General features: G+C 51.4%; 1 protein-coding gene across 1 annotated transcript; it reads left to right on the forward strand.

The window, feature by feature from the left end:
• The first annotated feature begins 8,111 nt into the window (after positions 1 to 8,111).
• Positions 8,112 to 18,880, forward strand: LOC133360901 (retinol dehydrogenase 12-like). Its single transcript, XM_061579781.1, has 7 exons — positions 8,112 to 8,403; positions 11,550 to 11,668; positions 12,576 to 12,731; positions 14,216 to 14,320; positions 14,982 to 15,194; positions 16,795 to 16,984; positions 17,994 to 18,880. The coding sequence occupies exons 1-7, from the start codon at positions 8,330 to 8,332 to the stop codon at positions 18,094 to 18,096; spliced, it is 960 nt and encodes a 319-aa protein (XP_061435765.1). The 5' UTR covers positions 8,112 to 8,329; the 3' UTR covers positions 18,097 to 18,880.
• Positions 18,881 to 23,790: the final 4,910 nt, after the last annotated feature.

Genomic DNA, 23,790 nt, shown 5'->3' on the forward strand with positions numbered 1-23,790 from the left:
CTTCAGAAACTAGTTTTCAAAGAAACTGGCAGCTTGCGGAACAAAACGTCACAGACATCGTGCCGACCAACAACACGGTTGGGGGTGGGGAGCCAATCTGTTTCACAACAATTAGAGGACATTTTACGTTCCGCGGAGTCGCGGATCATCGTGGGATTTAAACAACAGCTGTTTCCGTCAAATTTCCTAAACCGAGCAGCGGTAGTGGGTTGGGATTTTTTTTTTCAGACGGCTTGTTTCTGATGAAACTTGTCTCTGGGCTACGGGAGTGGTGTGCCGAATAAACGTGATTCCTCTCGAAGGCGCGTGCCTGTGTTTTCCCCTCCATCGCCGTTTTCGCATTCGGTCACCCGCAGCTCATGCAGCCCCTGCTGCGGTGGGTCGTCTGTTCTGCTACAACATTCGCAAAAAAATTCTTGACACGACTTGCAGGTCTGACTCGTATGACGGAAAAACATAAACGTCCAAAAATTACGGATCAGTTTTTGAAACTCAAAGTCAAGAAAGTTGCAGGTGCAAACGATCTCGCATCGCATGTGTAGTGACATGGGAGGAGAGGGGCTGCTGGGGGGCTCTGGGACCCTGGGCGGCCCAGGCGCTTGGACCCCTTGGCACCAGGCGCTGGTTTCCCAGGCGGCCCAGGCGCTTCAGCCCCTTGGCGCCACCAATGGGGGGGGGGGGGGGGGGGGGCTGTGTGTGCTCTGTGGGATATCTGGGGGCGCACACGGCCCCACCCCTCGTTGGGGACTAGGCATAAAAAGGGAGCTCCCTGGACGATCAGGGCCAGTTGTAGCTCAAGACACAAGACCCAAAACCAGCCATCTGAGGACCCTGGGACGCTGTGAGGGCCAGTGGTGGGACTATGGAACTCCCGGCTCTACGTCCTTGTAAGGGCGAGTCCCAGAGCGTAGCCATAGTAGTGTATCTAGGCTGTGTACCTAGGCTGTGTACCTAGGCTGTAACAGAGTATCAGGACTGTTGGAGTGTTGGATTGTAATAAAGAAGTTACCTCTACAAGTGTTTCCGGAACCCATTACATTTGGAGTCAGAAGTGGCCATGGAGACAAGTAAGCGACGTACCTTCAGTCCTGACGGCGATGTCGAGGAGCAAGCAGCGATGGGGCGGCCAATCGCGGCCGACGACGCCGCACCGCCGGCCGACAACTACGCCGCACCGCCGGCCGACGACGCCGCACCGCCGACTGAGCAGCTGTCTGCTCCACCGGCCGTCCCCTCTCCAGCGTCGGGAGCAGGGATGGAGGAAGCGCTGCTTCGCCTCACAGAGCTGCTCTGCGCCACCGCCTCCATCCTGGGCGAGATGCGGCGCTCACATGCGATGGCGGGAGGGAGAGAAGAGGCGCAGCGCTCGCCCGAGCCCGCCACCGGCATTCCCGCCACCGGTATTTCCGCCACAAATGTGGGGGATACTTCCGGGTGTGTCGTCACTTCCGCCGAGGGAGCAATGACCGCTGGGAGCAACGTCACTTCCGGGCCCAGCGTGGTCCAACCAAACAACGCCGCATTATCAGCGCTGCGACCTTCACCGCCGGACGTCAGCTGGCTTCAACCTTGCATTCCGCGTCATCAGCGCTGCGACCGGACAGTGAGGGCGCCATTCTTACTGTAACCGGCGCCGAGGTCGGCACATCGATCGACACGCTGGTCGTCGCCTTTGCTCTGGCCAAAGGTTGGAGGTCGGGAGACCAGGCCCCTGACACTTCGTCCATTTGCGCGCTCCGGGTTAATGATTTTTGTTGACATTTTCTTCGTTGTCGTTGGGGAGTCGTGATTGTTGTTGGCTAAACTGTGTGGAGCTTCACTCGTGAGTGTTGTCAATGTGTGTGCGAAACTTTGCTTGTGCTTGTTAACAATGTATGGTTTGTATGGAGCTTTGTTCGTGATTGTTAATGTATAGCTTGTGCTGTCATTAACGATGTATAGACTGTATGGGGCATTTATCTTGAGATGGCGACATGCTGCCAGGGATTTGGAATTGGCGTGCTGGCTCTCAAATATCTTGGGGTGCAGATCCTGACCAGGATGGCCCAGTGGGTGTTGCGTGTCTAACACGAGAGTTGTGGTCCTGTCATGCTATGGCTGACGGCTTGACCTGACAGCCCGGAGATAGAGACACTCCGTGGCATGTCTAGCCTAGTGGGCTGTGCGCTCACATGGCTCGGAGAGCTGTGGTCCCGTCATGCAATGGCTGACGGCTTGACTTGACGGCCCGGAGGTTGAGACCCTCCGTGGTGTGTCTGGAGCTGTAGGCTCGCCCAGACGGCCCGGAGATTGAAACACTCCGAGGCGCGTTGAAACAGTGGGCTGGAGATTCGTCAGGTGTAGTTGTCCCGTTACGTTGGGACTGTATCCCTCAGTTGTTAGGGTGCATGTTGTGCAGTGAGTGAATGATGGGTCGTCTCAGCTCGGTCGGTACAGCTATATGCTGCGATGTGAGTCTTGGAGAGAGACTGGGTTAAAATTCCCCCGACATGGCCGATGCGTGCTACTAGTTGTGACGCCGTGTCGGAAAGGCGGTGTGGTGGTAACATGGAAATTCCCCCCCCCCGATATGGCCGACGCGTGCTACTGGTTGTGACGCCGCGTCGGAAAGGCGATGGGGTAGTAACATGGAAATTCCCCCCCCCCCCCCGATATGGCCGACGTGCACGGTTTTAGGATGGAGACGCCACGTCGGAAAGGCGGGGGGGTGCTAACGGGTGACTGTCATGTCCAAAGAGCGGAGGCGAGTGTTCGTTGAGTGATGCCTCAGGAGAGTTTGTTTCTCGTCACAGGAGGCAGTATCTACCTGGCACCTTGGAGTCGCCGGTTATGCCGACCGGCTATGGACTGGGGGGGGAGTGGAGCATGCGTCAGCTACTCCTGCTCCTCCTGTTCTTGACTCCTGGGGGGAGGGGCCGTGCCCTTTGGGCCGCTTCTGGTTCCCCAGGCCCGGCCACATGGACTCGTTGAAGACTGGCTGCTCTACATGCCTCTCAGACTCCTTGCTCATTGCCTACGCCGTCGTTCCAATGGCCACACTCACATGTCGGTGCATGCGTGATTCTCACGGGGGGGGGGGGGGGGGGGGGCTGTGCTGGAGCGTAAGTGGGTTAGCCAGTTTTCATGTATATTTGTTGTTAATTCCCCGTTTTCTATGCGGTTCCCTTCCTTTAACCCTCGTCGATTCTGTATGTATTACGTGATTGTATTTCTTATCGGTCGCCGGTCATTTATTGATGTTGCTGGTTCGGAGGCACACCTTTTCGATGTTCCACAGTTGTGTTACAGCCGGGGACGGCTGGGTGTTTATACAGGGGGTGGGGTGATGTAGTGACATAGAACGGTCACTACTGTGTCGGCCCGTACGAGGGCTGGGGGCCCCAAGGGGGTGCCTGGGGGGTCACGTGGTGGAGGGACCCGGACTTTCCCAGAGGTGGGGGAAGGGAGGCGTGGCCTGGGAAGGGAGGCATGGCCTGGACTGAGCCAGCCACGCCTGGGCGGAGCCGGCCACGCCAGAGCAGATATAAGCGTGGTATGAACGCAGATCGAGGCTGTTGTACTCCGAAGTGAAGACATCATCGGTCCTCAAGTCCCGGGTCGTCGTCCTGGACCAGGCAGGCCGTTGCCTGCCTGGTCCAGTCTGTGTCGTGTTCCAGAGTGTTAGTGAGTTGAGGAAGGTGGCCACCACCTCATGTACAGTGTTATATTACTTACCGTTTAATAAATAGTGTTGCCTCCAAGCTGTGTGTGTGTGCACCTAATTCGAACCCACTACACTACCACCACGTCCACCATCAACATCGTTACCACCACCACCAATACCATCATCACCAACACCACCCTCACAAACACCTCCATCATGACCACGAACACCATCACTACCACCTCGTCCACCATCAACATCGTTACCACCTCCACCATCAATACCACCACCCTCACCAACACCTCCATCACGACTATCATTATCACTTCCATCACCTCAGCCAATACCACCCTCACCAAACCTCCATCACTACCATCTCGTGCACCATCAACGTCATTTCCTCCACCACCACCACCACCCGTGTGCTCCACGTGGGGGTATACTCACTCATCGTCCTTGAGCTTCAAGCCCTGTTCGGCGAGCGGCACGACCAAACAACACCATCACTACCATCTCTTCCACCATCAATATCATTTCCTCCACCACCATCATCATTATCACTTCCATCACCTCAGCCAATACCACCCTCACCAACACCTCCATCACGACCATCTCGTCCACCATCAACATCGTGTCCTCCACCACCACCACCCGTGTGCTCCACGTGGAAGTTGCGGAAACACACCGTCAGCTTCTCGTCAAAGTCGTTCACCAGGTCCTCCATGGACTTGAAGCTCACGATCTCGCCCGAGAAGCTCTCCAGGTCGGCGAAGTCTTCCAAATTATCGGTGGACGACGCCGCCAATGCCTTCGCGGCCGATGTGGTGGTGGTGGTGTTGGTGGTGTTGTTGGTGGTGGTGGAGGCGGTGATTTTGGCGATGTTATTGGTGGCATTGGCGGCGGTGCTGATGTTGATGGTGCCGTTGACGATGGTGTTGGACGTGGCGATGTGGCCGCTGTTGCCGCTGCCGATGTTGTTGGTGGTGATTGCACTGGAGATATTATACGAAGACGATGTGGACGTCAACATTCTAACGGTGACAACATCTCCAAACACCTCGGACGCATGAGCAGCAGCAGCAGTAGCAGCAACAGCGGCTGCCGGACTAAATGACGATGATGTTGGAGGAAGATGTTGAGGTGGTGGTGGTTGCTGCGCCTGGTGATGATGCTGAAGATGAGGGGATGAGGATGTCACGTTGAGATCCGAATTCCACGGTTCAGCCTTGGGCTCGCAGCCTCTCGCAGGAGACATGCGAAGCTCATAAAGATCTTGCCAATCTTCGTCGAAGTGGGCGAGCGGCGCGGCCATGTTACGAGCCTCCTCCTTCATCATCCCCCGAGTTTTGTGATTAATTTGCCGGCTACAATTGTTACGATGATGATGATTATTATTATATGCGGCAATTCAAATTTTCTTGCCGCTGCTGCGAAAAGCCGACCCCACCAATGCTGCGACGCCCCTATGCAGAGCAGTAATGCGATCCTATCTTCCGGAAGACGTGCTCGCGTTTGTAAACATCTTCCGGAATACGTAGAAACCCCCCCCCCCCACCACCACCAACCCTCCTGCACCCCATTGAGTGGTGCATCTTCCGGAAGAGGAAGATTTCAATTTTATTTTACTATTTTAATTTTGGGGTTTTTTTTTGCTTTTATTATTTTCTATTTATTATTCTTTTTTTATGTTATAATTGTATTTTCTATCCACGTGACTTTACCGAAAGAACCAAGAATATGAATAGGAAGATTAATCCTATTGTGTCCCCCCCCTCCCACCCATATGAACTCTGACCACCGCTTCTGGAAGACACCGCGCGGCCACTGCCGAGATTCTCGCTCTCCTATTGGTCACAGGAACGCAAAGGGGGGGGGGCCTTGGCGGGGGATGTTGGGGGGGGGGGCTTGAGGATGGGGTGTTAGGGGGGGGCATGGGGGGCGTTGACGTCACTACCCAATGTTACGGGGCGGCGGCCAATCGCGTTGAGCATTACGTCATTGTTTTGATTCGACCACGTGTTACAGCTGGGCACAAAGTTAAAGGCAGCCTTTGCGTGTTGTAATTGAAATATAATGTATTTAATGGTGATATATGTTTCGTAATTTTTTTAAAAAAGATTGTCTACTACTCGCGTAACTGTTCATACGCCAATTTAAAGACTGCTTATCGGAATACATTTTTCAAAAATGTAATTCTCATCACCCCCCACGCTGTTAATGGAGCGCAGTCTCCAACTCGTTCATTCTCCACTCTTATCTCTCGACTGCACACTTTCATTTACGTTCTGTAGAATAGGAACACTTGCCAGAAACGTAGCATATTGTATATTTATGCTGGAGTTTTTGTTCTATGCTGTACGTGTGCTGTAGTATAATGTATTTGAGCGGCCCTTCTGTCGACAAACTTGCTGTGTTTCGGTGCAAAAAAACACATTCCTCCTGCGGAGGGAGCTGGTAGGAACGTTGGGTTGCTCGGTCAATGGCCAGGGTCAACGGCGGCGTGGTGTATTCCGCAAATATGCCCGACTGTGAGGGCGGGTACAAGCCGGCGTGAGTAGGTTAAACGTTGAGTTTTATAAGGACACCACGGGGTGACCAGCCCCTCCCCACCCAGCCCCACCCCTCCCACCCCCACCCAGCCCCACCCCTCCCACCCCCACCCAGCCCCACCCCTCCCACCCCCACCCAGCCCCACCCCACCCAGCCCAGCCCCTCCCCACCCAGCCCCTCCCTGCACAACGGACACAAGAATCCCCTGTGGGCTGGTGTAACCAGGAGGTTCCTACCAGTATAAGACATCTCCCTAGCTTGTACGCAGGAGGGTATGGCTATCATTTGTGGTCAGGTTGCTTCTGAAAAAGAGCTGGTAAAATACATAATAATATAGTTTAGTTTACTCTTGAGAATCTGGATTAAATACTCTTGAGAACCCAGTTTTTTCATAGGCGGCTGCCTGGATTTGACCCCAGATATTCAAGGGTTCCAGCTCAGCGCTCTGACCTCTGACCTCAGAGGTACCAGGCCACCTCTGTTATTCAGGGGATTGTTAAATGACTTAACAGTTTGAAATAACGAGAAACAGCGACACCTGCAGGTCGTGTGAGTAAATGAGTCAGTTTAACACGTTAACCCCTCCCCTCCCGAATACAGTAAGCAAATTGTGTATGGCACACTGCACTATGACCCAGGATTGTTTAAGTTTGTTTCCAAGCCACGGCCATAATGAACCACCGGCTCAGACTCCCAAATGACTAGAGCATTTGATTCAATTATAATTCTGGGCGATACCCCCACTAAAACAAAACAAGAGGTGGCATTAGAGAAAGACACATTTTTATTCCAATGCATCGACAGGTCTCCCACCAAGGCGTAATCTTAAAAAAATGTGTTTTTTTGCTCTGCTGTAAGACGTGAAGCCGTCACGTTCACAACACTCGATGATCACTTGTTGGGAGGACCAGTAAGAGCACAACACTGCCGCTGTTCACACAACATCCACCCACTACTACTGGCATCGCACATAATGTTTCTCACTGTATTGCCATTGCAGGCAGCGATGATGATTATAGATCTGAATTGACTTCAGACCAGGAGGATATATAGAAGGAAGAACATTCGGTTATCTGGCTTCACCACCTGCATGTGAAATTGAAGTTGTTGTTCTGCATCGACATCAACCATACGAAAGAAGAAGCCTCAACAATAATAATACTGTAATGATACAGATAGCAAATCGCAACGCGCACAACTATATTTGCTCAATGGGCTTCCCTCTGGAAGTAAATTTATTCATTTTTCTGAGAAGCAAATTGGCGACCCATCAATCATCGCCACACTGCCGACCCCTTCCTGACACCAGCGGCAGGGAGAGAAGGGGAGATGAACGAAGCAAAGTGTCGACTACACCGAGCATCTTCTTGTTTCCACTGATCGTAAAACAAGTAAACCCGTAAAAGCAAAGTTTTTCACTATAAATCCTTTATATGCGTGGCATCGGGGCGGCTAGAGTCCTCTCGTCCTCTGGCTTGAGATGGCTGCCACCTATGGGTCAGATGATTGTCTGGCAGCATTAAACAATTGGTAATTACATATTTTTAAAAAAATTCCCTAAACAGTGTAAAATTTTGGAAATTTTTTTTCACGAAAATGCATTGTCACGCACAACGAGCCTGTGTGCAAAATGTCATCTCGATTGGATCACGGGAAGTGGGTTAAAAAACGACCGAAAGGTTTGCACGGTCGTAAGCAAGCAAGCACGCAAGCAAGCAAGCACGCAAGCAAGCAAGCAAGCACGCAAGCAAGCAAGCAAACTTAATATAAAGGATTTAAAAAGGGGATATAATGAGAGGAAAGAGAGAGCTCTGGATTCAGCAGGACCGATCTCCTTGCAACCCACCGGTGTTTCAGCTCATTTCCGCATTCTGCGCGATTGCGAAAGGCAATTGCCTCTCGCCTTGACACACGCAATGCCTCCTCCCCCCCCCACCAATACGCACACACTCCGAGTGAGCTGGGACATTTCGCCGCCCTGTACTTGGGGAGTTTGAGCTGTTCAAACAAAACCACCACCACCACCCTCCCCAAACACACTCGGACACACAACTCACAAATCCCGCGCGCGCCTCGGAATAACTGGAAGAGAATCATCATCCGCGTCCCCCCGTCCACCACCGCCACTCTGCAACGATGGACGCGTGGACAATTGTGTACGCCACGGTGCCACCGATTCTGCTTCTCGCGTTCCTCGGCCCTCGCATACGGTAAGGGCTCTTGCAACCAACGCGTTCACCACTTCACTCGTCGCCTGTTCCACGCGACACGCGCGCGCATCGTGGGGTCGATCCACCCGCTCGACGATGAACGCGTCCTGCAGTCCCGCGACTGCGGTGTCAGTCATCACCTGTTGGCTGGGCCATGCTTCTTCACCAGACAGGGGAGGGGAAGGGGGGGGGGTGTTAGCAGAACTCATTCGAATGCCACCAGACGGCTCAAAGTGGTGTAGGGACACTGGGACGCGGCGTGGTGGCGCAAACCACTGCGCCACCGCTCCCCCTCCCCCACGCAGCTGCTGCTGCTCACAGCTCACCGCGGTTACAATTTTACATCGAAATAAATGCGTCCATGTTTTGGAGCGAGCAAGGCTTTTTCGAACGTGGATTCGCATTCGACTTGGTGCATTCGTCAACGCATCGCGGGTGGGGGAGGCGGAGTCGGTGGTGCCGTGGTTATCGCTGCGTCGCCACGAGCGCCTGCCTAGGCCGTGCGTGCAGTTCGTGCAGGCGATGCACGTGAAGGATATTATTATTATCATTATCAGAGTTGCTTCTTTTTGTTTGCTTTTTTGACTACTTGTCTTGTGGTTATTGCAAACATGATGCCTTGAATAAAGGTGTCAGTTTTGTACCAGTTTAAAAGGGTAAAAACCTACTACTACAACGTGAAGGATGTTTTGTCATTCGACCACGCTTCAACCACGCGGACAGCATGTGCTTTTTCGCACGCTGACATCCACCAACCAAATGGATTTTGCCTGCCTGGCAGCAGCCTGCGTAGCGAATCCGCTTAGTGCGGTGGCCGGCCCCATCCACGCACGGCGCAGACTCAACAACCCCCTTGGCGTGGTTTTCCGCATTTGCCACGAGATCGGGAGAATTGCGATGGAAGGGGCATTTTTCTCTCTCCCTCGGGCACTTTAACAGCACGTACAGAATGCAACGTCACGGCCGCATGACCATTCACTCGTAAACTAACGAATCTATCACACACTGCTTTCAACACTTGCTATATAATTCGTGCAATAGGTGACAAGCCCTGCCCTTTAGTCAATCCACTGCTGGATGAATGCCTTCTCCCCCCCCACACCTCCCCACCGCAAGCTTTCAGAGATTAGCACGGTCGGCTACGTACGGTGCGAAAGAAGTTCAACGTACATCTTATCTTCTCTATACATAACAGGCAAAGTTGTGGGTATGTGTGTGTTCAAAATGTTTAGCGTACTTCCCGACATGCAACAAACTTGAAATTTGCCATGTGGGTACTTTCCAGACTGTACACCATGCACAAATGATAGAAATACACTTTTGTTTTTTTGGGGGGGAAGGGGGGGCTCAATAATGCAGATATTTTTTGCACGGCAAGTGACTTGTGAGGTCAAATCTGTCACGTGACCCGCGCATGTGGAAACGTCACGCATTGCAGTGTAGCGGTTAGCGCTACGCTGCGCTACGAACCTGGCGACCCGAGTTCGATTCCCGCTCACGGCCACCACCGGTGACGATTATTTGAACCGGTCCTGGGCCTCCCCTAGGTCGACTCAGCCTCAAACGAGTAACTGGTGTGGTGTGTGAACATCGCCACTGGGGAGACAAAGGCGGTCGGGCGTGGTGAGTCCAAGTCCCGGGCGAAGCCGGGCAGTTAAAGCTAGTCCATGATATACTAACATACACACGTGAAGAAGATTGTTTGACCATATCTCTCATCACGCTGGACGACGATCAGATCCGATTGCTCGCCACTGATGTTAGTCGTTGGCCACGATTCAAATTCTGGTTGTCGGGTGCATTTCAGGGCACACACACACGCCACCAAAATGGGTCTTTATCCAGCAGTTGATTGACAAAAGGCTGAAATATTATGACAGTATATTACAGAGTCAGCGAAGAGTTCCAGGAAGACTGCGTTTTATGAATCGGGTCGGTGAGAGAGCGGTAAGAAACCCAGGCTTTCTCACACACAACACAAGGAGTACAAACATATTTTGCACACATTCCATCAGCCACACGGAATTCGAATTCTGGCGGCGGATCATTTCAGCAGCAGCAGCATTGTGGTTCAACACAAGCAACAACAGAAACCCCCAAACTCTGGACCGGGTTTGACATTGAGCGTCTCATAAGAAATTAGGACACTGGGAAAAAAGCTCAAACTCTGCACAGATTTTGACATTCGGTAGTCTCATGAGAAACAATGACATTGCGTTTTCATCATCATCAGGCAGCCAGCAGGCGACATGGGAGGTAGCGCTGTTCGCCCAGCTTGTAGAAATCATCGCCACCCCCTGATCGGTGATGCAATCCTGGTCAAACAAGCGAAACCGCACGAATAAACACACCGACAGGCCTTTGACCGAATCGCCAGGAATGTACTAGATCTTCAGAGCCATGGAGCACCGATTGAGCCTCGGATGTGCCTGGATGGTGGTCGACCGCCGTGCACGGTGACAGATTGTCATAGGCTGCTACGGGCGCTACGAGTGATGGGCCACAAGAGGACAGTGCGCGCAAACATCCATTGTTGTACTCTACTTCTGTGCCCACCCACGTCTAATGCTCCCTGCCGTCAAAACCTGCACTGACCGCAATGGCGTGGTGCTGGCTTATCAGCCAGCACCACTTTATTGACAAAAAGGGCTGGACGTGTCAGTAAGTCAAACTCACATGGCAATTTGTCACGCTAATCGGACGTAGCTTGAGTCCCAGGGTTAATATTCAAGCCACCAGCATCTCAACTGGGCCTCTCAAATGTAGTGCAATGATGGTGTAAACCAGGTCACCGATGAGTATGGCCAAGTAAGTCCCATGATCCCCCCCCCCCCCCAGTGTGGAGAGGCCCTCACCCAGAAGTGCATGTCCAGGCATAATTAGGATTTGTACGTTCTTGGCTCAGTGGTAGAGAAAGCGAGCGGCTTGCGTACCGGAAGGTCGCAAGTTGAAGTCCCACTTGGTGTCAATAAGAAAAAATGGACACCACTTTTTGTGGATGTCAACTGCGGTTGGCCTATGGATAGACTCATTCCCATCGGTAGGAATGAGGAGTGTGCAGCGAAAGCAGCATGGCTGTAAGTGGGAGATGAGAAAATCACTCTGACTTTTGCCTTTAAATTGTAACTACCTCATTTGTCTTTCAGGCGCTACTTTTCAGGTGGCATTTGCACCAGCAAGGCTCATCTCAACGGCAAGACGGTGATCATAACCGGCGCCAACACTGGCATTGGCAAAGAAACCGCCCTTGATCTGGCAAAACGAGGTGGGAAATACTTCATCGTTTTTTCTAGAACGTACTTCATTCTTAGTTCATTCTGAGTTCTCCATTGGCAGATTATCCGGATTGTAAATTAACGATGCTTGTTCTAGTCCGGTCCATGGTGCCTTGTAGTCGCATGGCTCAGGATACGTTGCAGAATCTATTGGTATGCCCAAAGAACAGCAGCATGTCAGGGGATGAAAGTGATTTAAAACTATATTAATCTGGATTGACATTGGTCAGCAAATTCTTATTTTCTAATATTAACAATGGTAATGTTGTTAGTAATTTCATGGAACACATTTAATCCTAGTTTTTCGTGAAACATATGTGATATCCCATTGGCAGTGGTGCGTCAGCGCAAATAACAACACCTCAACATGTTCTTCAAAGCTACAAAGAAGAGCCATTTCCATAATTTTGCCTATCATACAATTTTTATATTTCCTTTTAAGGACAGTGTTATAGACCAATGTGTTGAGTTATAGTTTAGTTTTATTTGTATATGTTTTTAAAGTGATTTTGAAGTGATGTGTTTTCTGGAAATAAAACAAACTTTGATACTGGACAAATAAAAGGTCCCATGTTAATATAAATCGTTTAACACGTAGACTTTTGCTGTGGTTGTCCCACCTGATGACGGACGCTTGTGTTGCGCCTGAAACGTCGTGATTTAATTTATTTAATTTTATACCTACGTGACTTTACCGAAAGAACCAAAGAGTATGGATCCCTGCAGTCACGAAAACTTGAAATCTAGATTGACCCGGACACTCGTTTAACTCTGCCGATGGCTGGCTGGCTCGCTCGCTCGCCTCGCTGGCTCTCTGGACCGCCGGCTCGAGTGCCGGCGCTCCGCCGCGCCGCTTGCGTACTCACTCACGCTCGCTCGCACGCGCGCGTCGGCCAGGTGCGCGCGTCATCCTGGCGTGCCGCGACGTGGAAAAGGGCAACACGGTGGCGGTCGGCATCCGCGTGGAGACGCACAACCCGCAGGTGCTCGTGCGCAAGCTGGACCTGTCCAGTGTCGCCTCCATCCGCGAGTTTGCCGAGCGCATCAACAAAGGTCGGTCAGTCGGTCGCTTTCTCGGCCCATGGCGGTCAAGTAAAAAATGTCACACTGGTTTTTTCCGCTCGAGCCAGCTTTGAGCCACGCACAGCTCATCTCCTCTTTACACATCCCTGAGCCAGTGGTGAAATTTCCCATATTCGTACGGCGGAGGGCAGTCTTTCCAGAGGACGGTGTTCTTCATTGCAAGACCCGCGGGCCACTGGCGGTCCCTGGTGGCTTTTAGTGCAGCTACTAACGTGCGGCCCCCCGACAATACACAAATGTGAATCATTTTGTCTTGCAGGCGGCGTGACGGCCCTCGCACTGATGTCTTACCCTCTGAAAATTAGTGAAGAGCACTGCCATGGGACAACCACCGTTGAGTTGCCTGGAAAATGGCAGCACTCATTTTATTGATACCAGAGGGATGGCTGAGTCACAACCCAATCCGAGTTTGAATTCGCAACCTTCGGACTGCAAGCCAGCTTGCTCTACCACTGAGCATCCCGGCCGGTTCTATGGGAAGAGACCTTAGCTCTGGTCGTTCATGATACCAAGTCTGAGATGCTGAATCAGCTCTGCTGAGTTTTTGTTTTGTCCACAGGTGATTCAACAAGGCACTCGAATAGAGTTAGGCGAATGGTCTCAGTTCAGTTATCAATCGCCGTTTCCATCGCCATGATCAATCCAATGCTGGATGACGGCCTCCACAAGCCGTTGCCATCTGTCACGGGCCTGCCTTGTAATGATCCATCTGGAACCTGCACATGGGCTGACCATGTGCAGGTTCCAGATGTGTGTTCCGTTACCAGTGATTTTATTGTGTCCTTCATTTGGCTCAATTCCAGCTCTGAGACTGACAAATAATCGGTTGGACCGTCGTTCAACGAACGTTACTCCCAGTGGTAGAGCAGGTGGGAAACACATTCCTGCGGGGGAACTGGTAGGAACGTTGGGTTGCTCGGTCAATGGCCAGGGTCAACGGCGGCGTGGTGTATTCCGCAAATATGCCCGACTGTGAGGACGGGCACAAGCCGGCATGAGTAGGTTAAACTTTGAGTTTTATAAGGGCACCACGGGGTGACCAGCCCCTCCCCACCCAGCCCCACCCCCCCACCCAGCCCCACCCTCCCCTCCCCACCCAGCCCCACCCTCCACACCCAGCCCCTCCCTCCCCACCCAGCCCCTCCCTGCACGACGGACATAATAATCCCCTGTGGGCTGGTGTAACCAGGAGGTTCCTACCAGTAATATCTACCCCTTTACCGTGTGAAGCAGAGGTCACGTGAACGACCTTCAGAAGTAACTCTGTGATGTCCACTTCGCAGGGCCATTCTCCAAACGCAAATAGTTGCACAGCTCTCAAGAGATGTTTCCGAATGGATTCTCAATCTCACGCCACGACACCGATGAATGAAATTGGCGAAACAAAAACTTTTTTTAAATATACAACTCGCACAGTGTGCCTGATGCTGTTGTTCCTTTTTTTTGTCCTGCAGAGGAGGAGAAGCTGAACATTCTTATCAACAACGCGGGCGTGATGACGTGCCCCTTCTCTAAGACGGCCGAGGGGTTTGAGATGCAGTTTGGAGTGAACCACCTGGGTAAGGTGCCGTCTCTCCGTCAGCCCCTGGCTCCGGCCTCCGCTTGCCCAAACCTCATTCGTTACGTTCGGCACGTTTCGGAACGAATGGCTGGGATTTTTTCTTTTTACGTAATTTTATTTTCAATCCAGACCTTGCAATTGAGTTTTATGCAAGTTGTGTTTAATTGTATGTGTTTGTTCAACTTCTTTCGCACCGGAGGTAGCCAACCGCGGTAATCTGAGGTGCAAAAATTGAACCATGCTTTGAAAAATTATGAATGAGTCTTCACATTCAAGAGATCTTCGTGCCTACAAAACAACCTACCTACTACCTGAAAAATAACCTATCCACCCACCCACCTACCTACCAAATCACCTACAAACCTACACATCCACAAATCCACCCCCCTTCTTACCTACCTACCTATCAAATAACCCATCCACCCACACACAACATGCACCTACTACCCATCCATCCAACCATCCCCCCACCTGCCCACCCACCTACCTACCTACCACCAACTTACCTCCCTATCAAATCACGCATGCACCCACCTATCCACCCAGCTACTACCTGCCCACACACTGACCCGCCCCCCACCGGGCGAACCAAACCACCCAGCCGTCTCGATCGACCCATGCGCGTGCGTGTCTCCTATGTTGGCGTGTGCCCTGCGTAGGTCACTTCCTGCTGACTCACCTCCTGGAGGACCTCATCAAGCGCTCGGCGCCCGCGCGCATCATCAACGTGTCCTCCCTCGCACACGCTTACGGCAGCATCCACTTCGAGGACCCCAACTACGAGCAGCGCTCCTACAGCCGGCACGGCGCCTACTGCCAGAGCAAGCTGGCCAACGTGATGTTCACCCGCGAGCACGCCCGGCGCCTCAAAGGTACCTCCGTCGCCCTGTGTAGCTACCTGCCTGCCTACAGAGGCGCTCACTCGCCCACCCAAGTGCCCGTCCACACGTCTACCCACATGCATACCCGCCTATCGAACTACCTACCTACCTACATCTCCACACGTACCACACCTAAGTACCTACCCAACGATGTCCCCACCCACCCAACAACGCACCCACACGCACCCATGCATGCACCCACCAATACACCCACTTATTGAATAATGTACTCGACTACCCACGCACGCATGCACGCACACAGCTGCCCATCCACCCACCCACCTATACACCTATTAATTTGGCATTACCACAACAACAGCCACCATTTGCCACAAAGCGGCAGTGACGTCACCACGGCATTTATGCCAGGCTAGTCGCCCTTTGAGGCCACTTGTAGTGTCAAAGTTCCGCTGCTAGTAGGAGGTCACAAGACAGACCCAGGTGTTATGGGTTGACTGAGACGACTCGCAGATACGCACCACCTTCACTCCCCAGTGTGCCAACTTGACGGTGTTCCGCTCGTTGTTGTGACTATTACTCCTCCGCATTCCGTTGGAGGGCAACTGCCTCCACCTACCCAGCAGCGTCCTTCACGAGCCTCCTCCGTACACAACTCCTACACTCAGCCACGACACCCACTCACCCAGCTGGACACATACCCAACAACGTACGTAGTGTTGTCTGTAATAATACATATACTATACAGACAGTGCCTGTGTGGAGACAGTGCGGGTGCAGGAACAGTACATGGCCCAGTGGTCACGAGGGGTAATTACGGAGGGGGAACCATCTGGGAAGTTCGGGAACGGGCTAGAGGGTTCGAGAAAGCGGGCGTCGCCGGGGGCGGAGTGAGGGCCACGCCGGGAATAAAAGGAGGTGAGAGGCGACGTTGGGGGCTGCCGTGGGTCGACTGTCTCCACACCATCCTGTCTTCACGCCGTAGCTGTCTTCGCGTCGTCGCCGCTTGCGTGCCATCCCTGGCCCAAGTTATCTGTGCGTCATCTCTGGTCCAAGTTATCTGCCTGTCATCCTTGACCAAATTATCTGCGTGAAGCGCCCTAAATAATAAATAAAGAAACCTCTGCAGTTCGGGTCGTCCGAGAATCATTACACACGTGTAGAGGAGTAAAATGGGGACGTGACATCAGGTGTGCCGTTCAGTGCGATTACGTCACGTCTCCTAGGGTACTTAAGGGAGACCCCGTGACGTAAGCGGGGTCACCGTGGGAACGGGTAGAGTGAGCAGGGTGAAGAGGGAACCAGGGGTAGAGAGAGGGATCGAATAGTGAGTCTGGGGAGAAGCCGGTGGTAGCCGTAGAGGTGCTTCTCTCTCCGGTCGGTGGAGTCGGTAGAGTCCACGATCCGACACGAGAGAGACCGGAGCTAGCCGGCAGGGACCCAGACTCAGAGTAGGACCCCTAGCCCCTGGGAGTTGTGTTATTAAGCTTGAATAAACCCTCGGCGAAAGCCCATAACGCTACCTCCATCTCCGAGTGCGTCCGTGGGAGCTTCTCTACACATGTACACAACACGCGTTGAAGCATCTCGTCGTAGCTGCCCGCCGCTGTCTCCGCTCGCGCTCCTCCGCCAGGCACGGGCGTGACGGTCAACTCTCTGCACCCCGGCTCGGTGATGACCGACTTGCAGCGCCACGTGGGCGTGCTGCACGCCATGCAGCGCATCCTGTGGCCGATCAGCAAGTCCCCTGCGCAAGGCGCCCAGACCAGCATCCACTGCGCCGTGGCCGAGGAGCTCGCCAACGTCACCGGCGTCTACTTCAGGTGTGTGTGTGTGTGTTGGTGCGTTTGTTGAAGTGTGTGTCTGGCACAAGCGCTGTGGTGACTTCACTGGCACTTCATGGCGAATGGTGATTGTTGTGCGTGTGGTGGTAAGTGCACTGTGTTGAAAACCCGGCAGGGGCCCCGAGTTTGATTCCTGGTTACGACCAACATCAGCGCAGATTTAAGAGAGCTACCTCTTGAGATCCCTTCTCCAGGTGACCTCTGGTCCACACAATAGACGGCCGCACTCACCCACCTGCTCTGCACATGAGAGCAGTGTTCAGTGCATGGCGGGCAAACCGACACTTGAATTCCCAGAGGATACTTTAGATTTGAAGTTTTCGTGACTGCAGGGATTCATACTCTTTGGTTCTTTCGGTAAAGTCACGTAGGTTAAAAGAAAACAAATAAATGAAATCACGACGTTTCGGAGGCAACACAAGCTTCCGTCTTCAGGTGAAACCTTCACAGCAAAAATTACTGTATCAATTACTGTATCACTTGAAATTACTGTATGAATTACTGTATCACTTGAAATTACTGTATCAAATACTGTATCATGTGATACAGTAATTTTGCTGTGACGGTTCCACCAGAAGACGGCAGCTTGTGTTGCCTCCGAAACGTCATGATTTAATTTATTTGTTTTCTTTTAACCCACGTGACTTTACCGAAAAAACCAAAGAGTATGAATCCCAGAGGATACTTTAATACGCCCGCACCTCCATTTAGCACGGATGGCTACGTACGGTACGAAAGAAGTTCTGCATGCATACATACAGGTGGAATGTAGCCAATTTAAGCGCAGCACCATATCAAATGTGATGGGGGTTTTTGTGCATCCATTGGTGAAACGTCAACCTCGCCGCACTCGAGAACCTTCGTTTGACGACAGACGGCGGCCGAAACGTCGATTCGGATCCCAGCGTCTCAGCGGTGCCACTTGAACTCTTGACCTCTGAGCCACCCCGGGCACCTCCCAACGTTGTCCGTGTTGCTTCCGTTCCAGCGACTGTGCCCCAAAGAACGTGTCGTCCCTGGCAAGCGACGACGCCGCCGCCCAGAAGCTGTGGACCCTCAGCTGCAAGCTGCTGGGGATCAAGTGGAACTAGGCAGGGGGCTCGTACTGATTCTCCCGTTTTAAAACGGGTTCTACCCTGCCGGTAGATGTGTATTGAGAGAGCGCCATCCAGTGGGTGTAACTGAGTACAGGCACTATTATGTAATCAGCATCCAATCCTAAGAGGGAATAACATCTTGGCCAAAAGTGACGGGCGGAGTCGAGAGAGATGCTTCGGGAACCATCGGGAAGGTTCCACGAGAGGGCGTGGCTAGAGCCTAGCTTCACCGGGGAAAATATGAGCAGGGGCAGGGGAGGACTCGTGGTCGGTGTGGGGAGCCTGGGGTCTGGATAGGCCTCGGCAAGGTAAGGTAATTGTACCCTTTTTACCGGGTAAAAGGGTAAAGGTGTCGACATGCCAAGGGGTAAGGGTAAAGGGTAGGGTAAAAGGTAGCCTCGTTGCTTTTTACCTTTTACCTTACCTGCTAAAGGGTAAAAGGTAGCGTAGAGTGATTGTATTGTGGTTAGATAAAAGGTAGGGTAAAAGTTAGGCTCGTTGTTTTTACACTTTTACCTTACCTTGCCGAGGCCTAGGTCCGGACTGCGTCGCTGCTCGTCACCCCCTCTCTTCGCGTGGCCGGTTCCCCAGTGAAGCTCGCCTCTTCTCTCCGGCATGCCGCCAGACAACGGCGAGATCCGGTGGGGGGGGGGAGCGAACCTCGCTGGTGGACCGGAGAGAGAAGCCTCGTCCATGGCGTCGTGAGAAGGGAAATGACCCGCAGAGGGAAGGAGAGGAGTTGTGCAGTACTACAGTTAATAAAGAAGCACCCTTGCAACTCTCGCCGTGGAAGTCGTTTATTACAGATACATTGAATCATGTGTGTAAGAATCAGGGGGTGGGATTTTGTTTGCGCTCTGCTGCATAGCTTGAAGGCATTGATGCCTCAGCTCTCTCTCTCTCTCTGTCGATCCGTCGTCTTTATCGGAGGGGCCACTATAACGCTGCCAATCCGCTTGAGGCTTTCGTACAATGATGTGTTGGTACTATGGCGGTGGTTCTCAACCTGTTTGTTATTGCAGCCCCTCAATCAAGACCAGGGTCCTCATGCCCCCCCCCTCTCACCCCACTCGTGCGCTTGAACATCTCTATCGGTGTCTTGTGTCAGGCACGTGCTTCACGTTGTGAATCAGCGGCGCCGATGTTCCCCGCGCGAGATTCGACACTTTTCCTGCACGGTGTCCATGCCGCAGCCTGCCCCCCACCCCTTCTCCCCCCCGACTCCACCCTCGAAGGCTTTCCTCCGTGTTGAGAACCGCTGTCTTGTGGACTTCTTCTCCAAGCCTGCAAGAGCGAGGTGGGCTCACAAGAGGGCAGTACAGAGCCCCTAGCAGACAGCCAGGAGCCTCCTGCCAGGGCCCCAGAGGTCGCAAACAGATTTTGATTCCTTACCCGGGTTGAGAACCGCTGTCTTGTGGACTTCTACTCCACAATCTTGTGAAGCAAGTGAATTTTACCACCTGTACACGACCTGATTGTGTCACTCCACCTACTTACATTTGTACCTTTTAAGTTTCATATTGGTTACAAGAAAGGACATTAATGAGTGTGGTCATAAGTCAACATGTCCGCTCAAACTTGACCTTGAGCCAGTGGTGGACATTCCAAATTTCTGTGGCAGGAGAGAGCTCCTCTTTAGGACAAGATTACTGCAGCCCTAGGCTACAACACGTGGTATTGCCAGGTGGTCGCAGATTCAAGCATTATCCCGGCTCAGGCTTGCTCGGCTTCTCACGAGATTGGCGATCGATGTTCGTGTATGGAAATAATATTTTAAAGGTGACCAAATAATCTCTATTAAACAATGATATCGAAGAGGAAAGACCTTCATGTAGCTGTAGGTCGGTGTGGTTTGCTAACCGCTGTTTCAGGCACCCGCCCTAACCATGACGATAGCACCCACGTATACAACGACAAGGGGAATTGGACTATGCAACACGCACTACCGCCATGCTCAACGTTAAGTTGTTTATTCTGAACACATTTCATTTACAGTATGCATGTATTTGTTTGCAAATGACCCACTATCAGAATATACGCGTGGTTTATCCAAACCTAACTAGAGGTGACGAAACATTATACATCAACAGCTTTTCGCGCACATGCTGGTAATCTCTCCGATGCTCCAGAAACTAGTTTCCAAGGAAACTGGCAGCTTGCGGAACAAAACGTCACAGACATCGTGCCGACCAACAACGCGGTCGGGGGTGTGGAGCCAATCGGTTTCACAACAATTAGAAGACATCTTATTGGTTCTTTCGGTAAAGTCACGTAGAAGGGAAGTAATAAAATAATAAAAATAAAACATAATAAAATAATTCTCACGACGTTTCGGCCACAACGCAAGCAGCCGTCCTCAGATAGACCTGGGTTTCACCTGAGGACGGCTGCTTGCGTTGTGGCCGAAACGTCGTGAGAATTATTTTATTATGTTTTGTTTTTATTATTTTATTACTTCCCTTCTACGTGACTTTACCGAAAGAACCAAGAAGATGAATCCCTGCAGTCACGAAAGAAGCTTTAAATCGAAACATAAAAATGTTTTATTTTTATTATTTTATTACTTCCCTTCTACGTGACTTTACCGAAAGAACCAAGAAGATGAATCCCTGCAGTCACGAAAGAAGCTTTAAATAGAAACATAAATTTTTTTTATTTTTATTATTTTATTACTTCCCTTCTACGTGACTTTACCGAAAGAACCAAGAAGATGAATCCCTGCAGTCACGAAAGCTTTAAATCGAAAATTAGAGGACAATTTACGTTCCGCGGAGTCGCGGATCATCGTGGGATTTCAACAACAGCTGTTTCCGTCAACTTTCCTAAACCGAGCAGAGGTAGTGGGTTGGGATTTTTTTTTTCTTCAGACGGCTCGTTTCTGATTAAACTTGTCTCTGAGCTACGGGAGCGGTGTTCCGAATAAACGTGATTCCTCTCGAAGGCGCGTGCCTGTGTTTTCCCCTCCATCGCCGTTGTCGCATTCGGTGACCCGCAGCTCACGCAGCCCCTGCTGCGGTGGGTCGTCTGTTCTGCTGCAACATTCGCAAAAAAATTATTGACACTACCCGCAGGTCTGACTCGTATGGCGGAAAAACATAAACGTCCAAAAATTACGCATCAGTTTTTGAAACCCAACAAAGTCAAGAAAGTTGCAGGTGCAAACGATCTCGCATCGCGTGTAGCTAGCTACTACATGCGGAGAGACACGGGGACACACACAGGGAGACGTGGGGACACACGTGGAGATACAGACACGGGTAGACATGGGGACACGGGGAGACACTGGGATACTCGGGGAGACATGAGGGCACGGGGAGAGACGTGAAGACAAGACACGCGAGACTTGGAGACACGGGGAATCAGCGGCCCATGGGTAAACGCTGAGACACATTGCTGCTGCATGAGGACACACGGGGGTACACGGACACACGGGGAGAAACTGGGACACTTCTAATATACGTAGCTACTGCACGGCAGGCACTCACACAGCCTGACTGGCACGCGTTTGTCTATTAATGTCAATGAACCATCTCAAGCACAACCGACAATCACTATTAATTATGTGTGTTGAGCCATAAATAGGCCAATAATAACGATGGCTTTTAACCAGAGAAGGCTACCCGGGTCTCAATGTTGTCTTCAAGAGTTATCCTGCATTGGGTTGATAGGCCAATTCCATGGATGTTTGGTACGTGGAAGGAAACTAGGGACATCTCACATCCAAGAGGTTTTTGGGTGCCACGCAGGCAAGATTTTAACTACCTCGCCTGGTATAGAGGATGTTGTGGGTTCGATCCCGACCCTGATGCCTGCTGCTGTATATTTTGAGTTTGCATTTTCTCCCTGCAGTGGCGTGGATGTTTCTCTGTGTCCCTCCACATTTCGAATCAACACGCGTTTAGAGAATTTGGCTAAAGTCACGTAGGTAAAAAGTTAAAATTAATGAAAGTAAAAAAAGATATTTTTATTTTTATTGTATTAATTACAATTTTTTACCTACGTGACTTTACCGAAAAAAACCTAAGAATATGAATCCTTGCAGTCACGAAAGCTTCAAATCTAGAAAGAATTTGGCTACTATAAATTTCCACATGATAAGCCACTCCATTCAGCTATCATTTGTGGGCCAGGTCGCTTCTGAAAAAAGAGCTATATAGCTCAGTGAGCCTTGCCTGGTAAAATAAAAAAAAAGTTTAGTTTTAAACTAAAATCTTAAGATGGATTCTAAAATCCATCGCTCGACGCGCCATCTGGCCAATGCGCAGCCCCAGCCTACAACAACAGCTGTCGTCAGTTGCCTGCAAGGCTGCCATCCAAGTATCTAGCCAGGCTCAACACAGGTTAGCTTCTCAGGTGTGTCAAGAGATCAGGTGCACTAAAGTTGATTTGGACGTTGGTCAATTATGATTCGTGGAGGGGGGTGGGAGGGTGGGCGGGGGTTATTGCAACAGCGTATTGAACTGCATTGTGAACCCCAGTGACCCGAGTTTGATTCCTCTCAACAAAGTAGTACGGGATTTAGCAACCCAAAAAAATTAACCCGTAAAAACAAAGTTTTTCACTATAAATCCTTTATATGCGTGTTCAATGGGCCACAACCCAGCCCACATTGGTCTTTGAAACGGGCGGCTAGAGTCCTCTCGTCCTCTGGCTTGAGATGGCTGCCACCTATGGGTCAGATGATTGCCTGCCACCATTAAGCAATTGGTAATGAAATATAAAAAAAATTTACCTAAAAAGTGTAATAATTTTGGAAAAAAAATGTTCACGAAAAGAAATTGTCACGCACAACGAGTCTGTGTGCAAATGTCAGCTCGATTGGATCACGGGAAGTGGGTTAAAAAACGACCGAAAGATTTGCACGGTCGTAAGCGCGCAAGCAAGCAAGCAAGTGAACTTAATATAAAGGATTTTAAAAAGATGACGGACTGAGTCCGCACCTGACCGAGATCTGAACACGATTGTGGTTGTCGCATGCTCTACTCGCTGAATGCCACTCAGGCAGAATGTGCACAGCCCTTTTTAGCCAATCCACTGCTCGATGAGGGCCTCCCAATGCCGTGTGGGTCGCAGGCGAGGTTAAAGACAAGGAAGCAGGAAGTGGGATCATATAAATACAGTACAACCGTGTTTTGTTTTTGCTCCACTGCCCACGACGTAGCACATCCGCGCAGCCGTCCAATGACAACCGTCCCACCGGACTTCCAAAGGCTCAAGCCCGCTTAGCTCCTGCGGTGGGTCTGACTTGATCGCGGGTGCATTCCGGGTGATTGGGTCATAGACCGCGGCTGCCACGCTGCGTCTGCATTAGCGGAGAGCGGGCCGCACCAATTGACGTCGTCGCATTTCGTGTATTTATGACAGCCGGTTGGGCATCACGCCACGTCTCGTGGGCAAAGCGCCACGTCGTGCGCTGCGGGTTAGTGGAGTTTGAGCAGAGTGGCGCGTCCCGTAATCTAATTTGACGAGATTTTGCATTTAGGGCGAAATTGCACACGCGCGTGCCAAAAAAAGCCAACAATAAAGCAAAAAAAAAGCGCCCGCGTATAATGAAGTCCGATCGTAAATTGGAATGGTATGGAGAAATAAAAAAATTGAGATGCGATAAAACAAACAGAAAAACAATTCCAGCTGATTTGTCGCGATTATTCATTCGTGACGTGCGCGCCCCGGGACCTCCTGGCACGG

This window comes from Lethenteron reissneri, chromosome 8 (genome assembly GCF_015708825.2).
Source record: "Lethenteron reissneri isolate LAM-NWPU_2019-01 chromosome 8, ASM1570882v1, whole genome shotgun sequence".
Taxonomy (NCBI): Eukaryota; Metazoa; Chordata; class Hyperoartia; order Petromyzontiformes; family Petromyzontidae; genus Lethenteron; species Lethenteron reissneri.

What these genes read in the sequence shown, in the direction of transcription:
- LOC133360901 (XM_061579781.1), top strand. Translation starts at nt 8,330, where the DNA reads ATGGACGCGTGGACAATTGTGTACGCCACGGTGCCACCGATTCTGCTT. An exon ending in CCTTGATCTGGCAAAACGAG is followed by an intron (nt 11,669 to 12,575) that starts GTGGGAAATACT and finishes CGCGTCGGCCAG; the next exon opens with GTGCGCGCGTCATCCTGGCG. An exon ending in TGCCGAGCGCATCAACAAAG is followed by an intron (nt 12,732 to 14,215) that starts GTCGGTCAGTCG and finishes TTTGTCCTGCAG; the next exon opens with AGGAGGAGAAGCTGAACATT.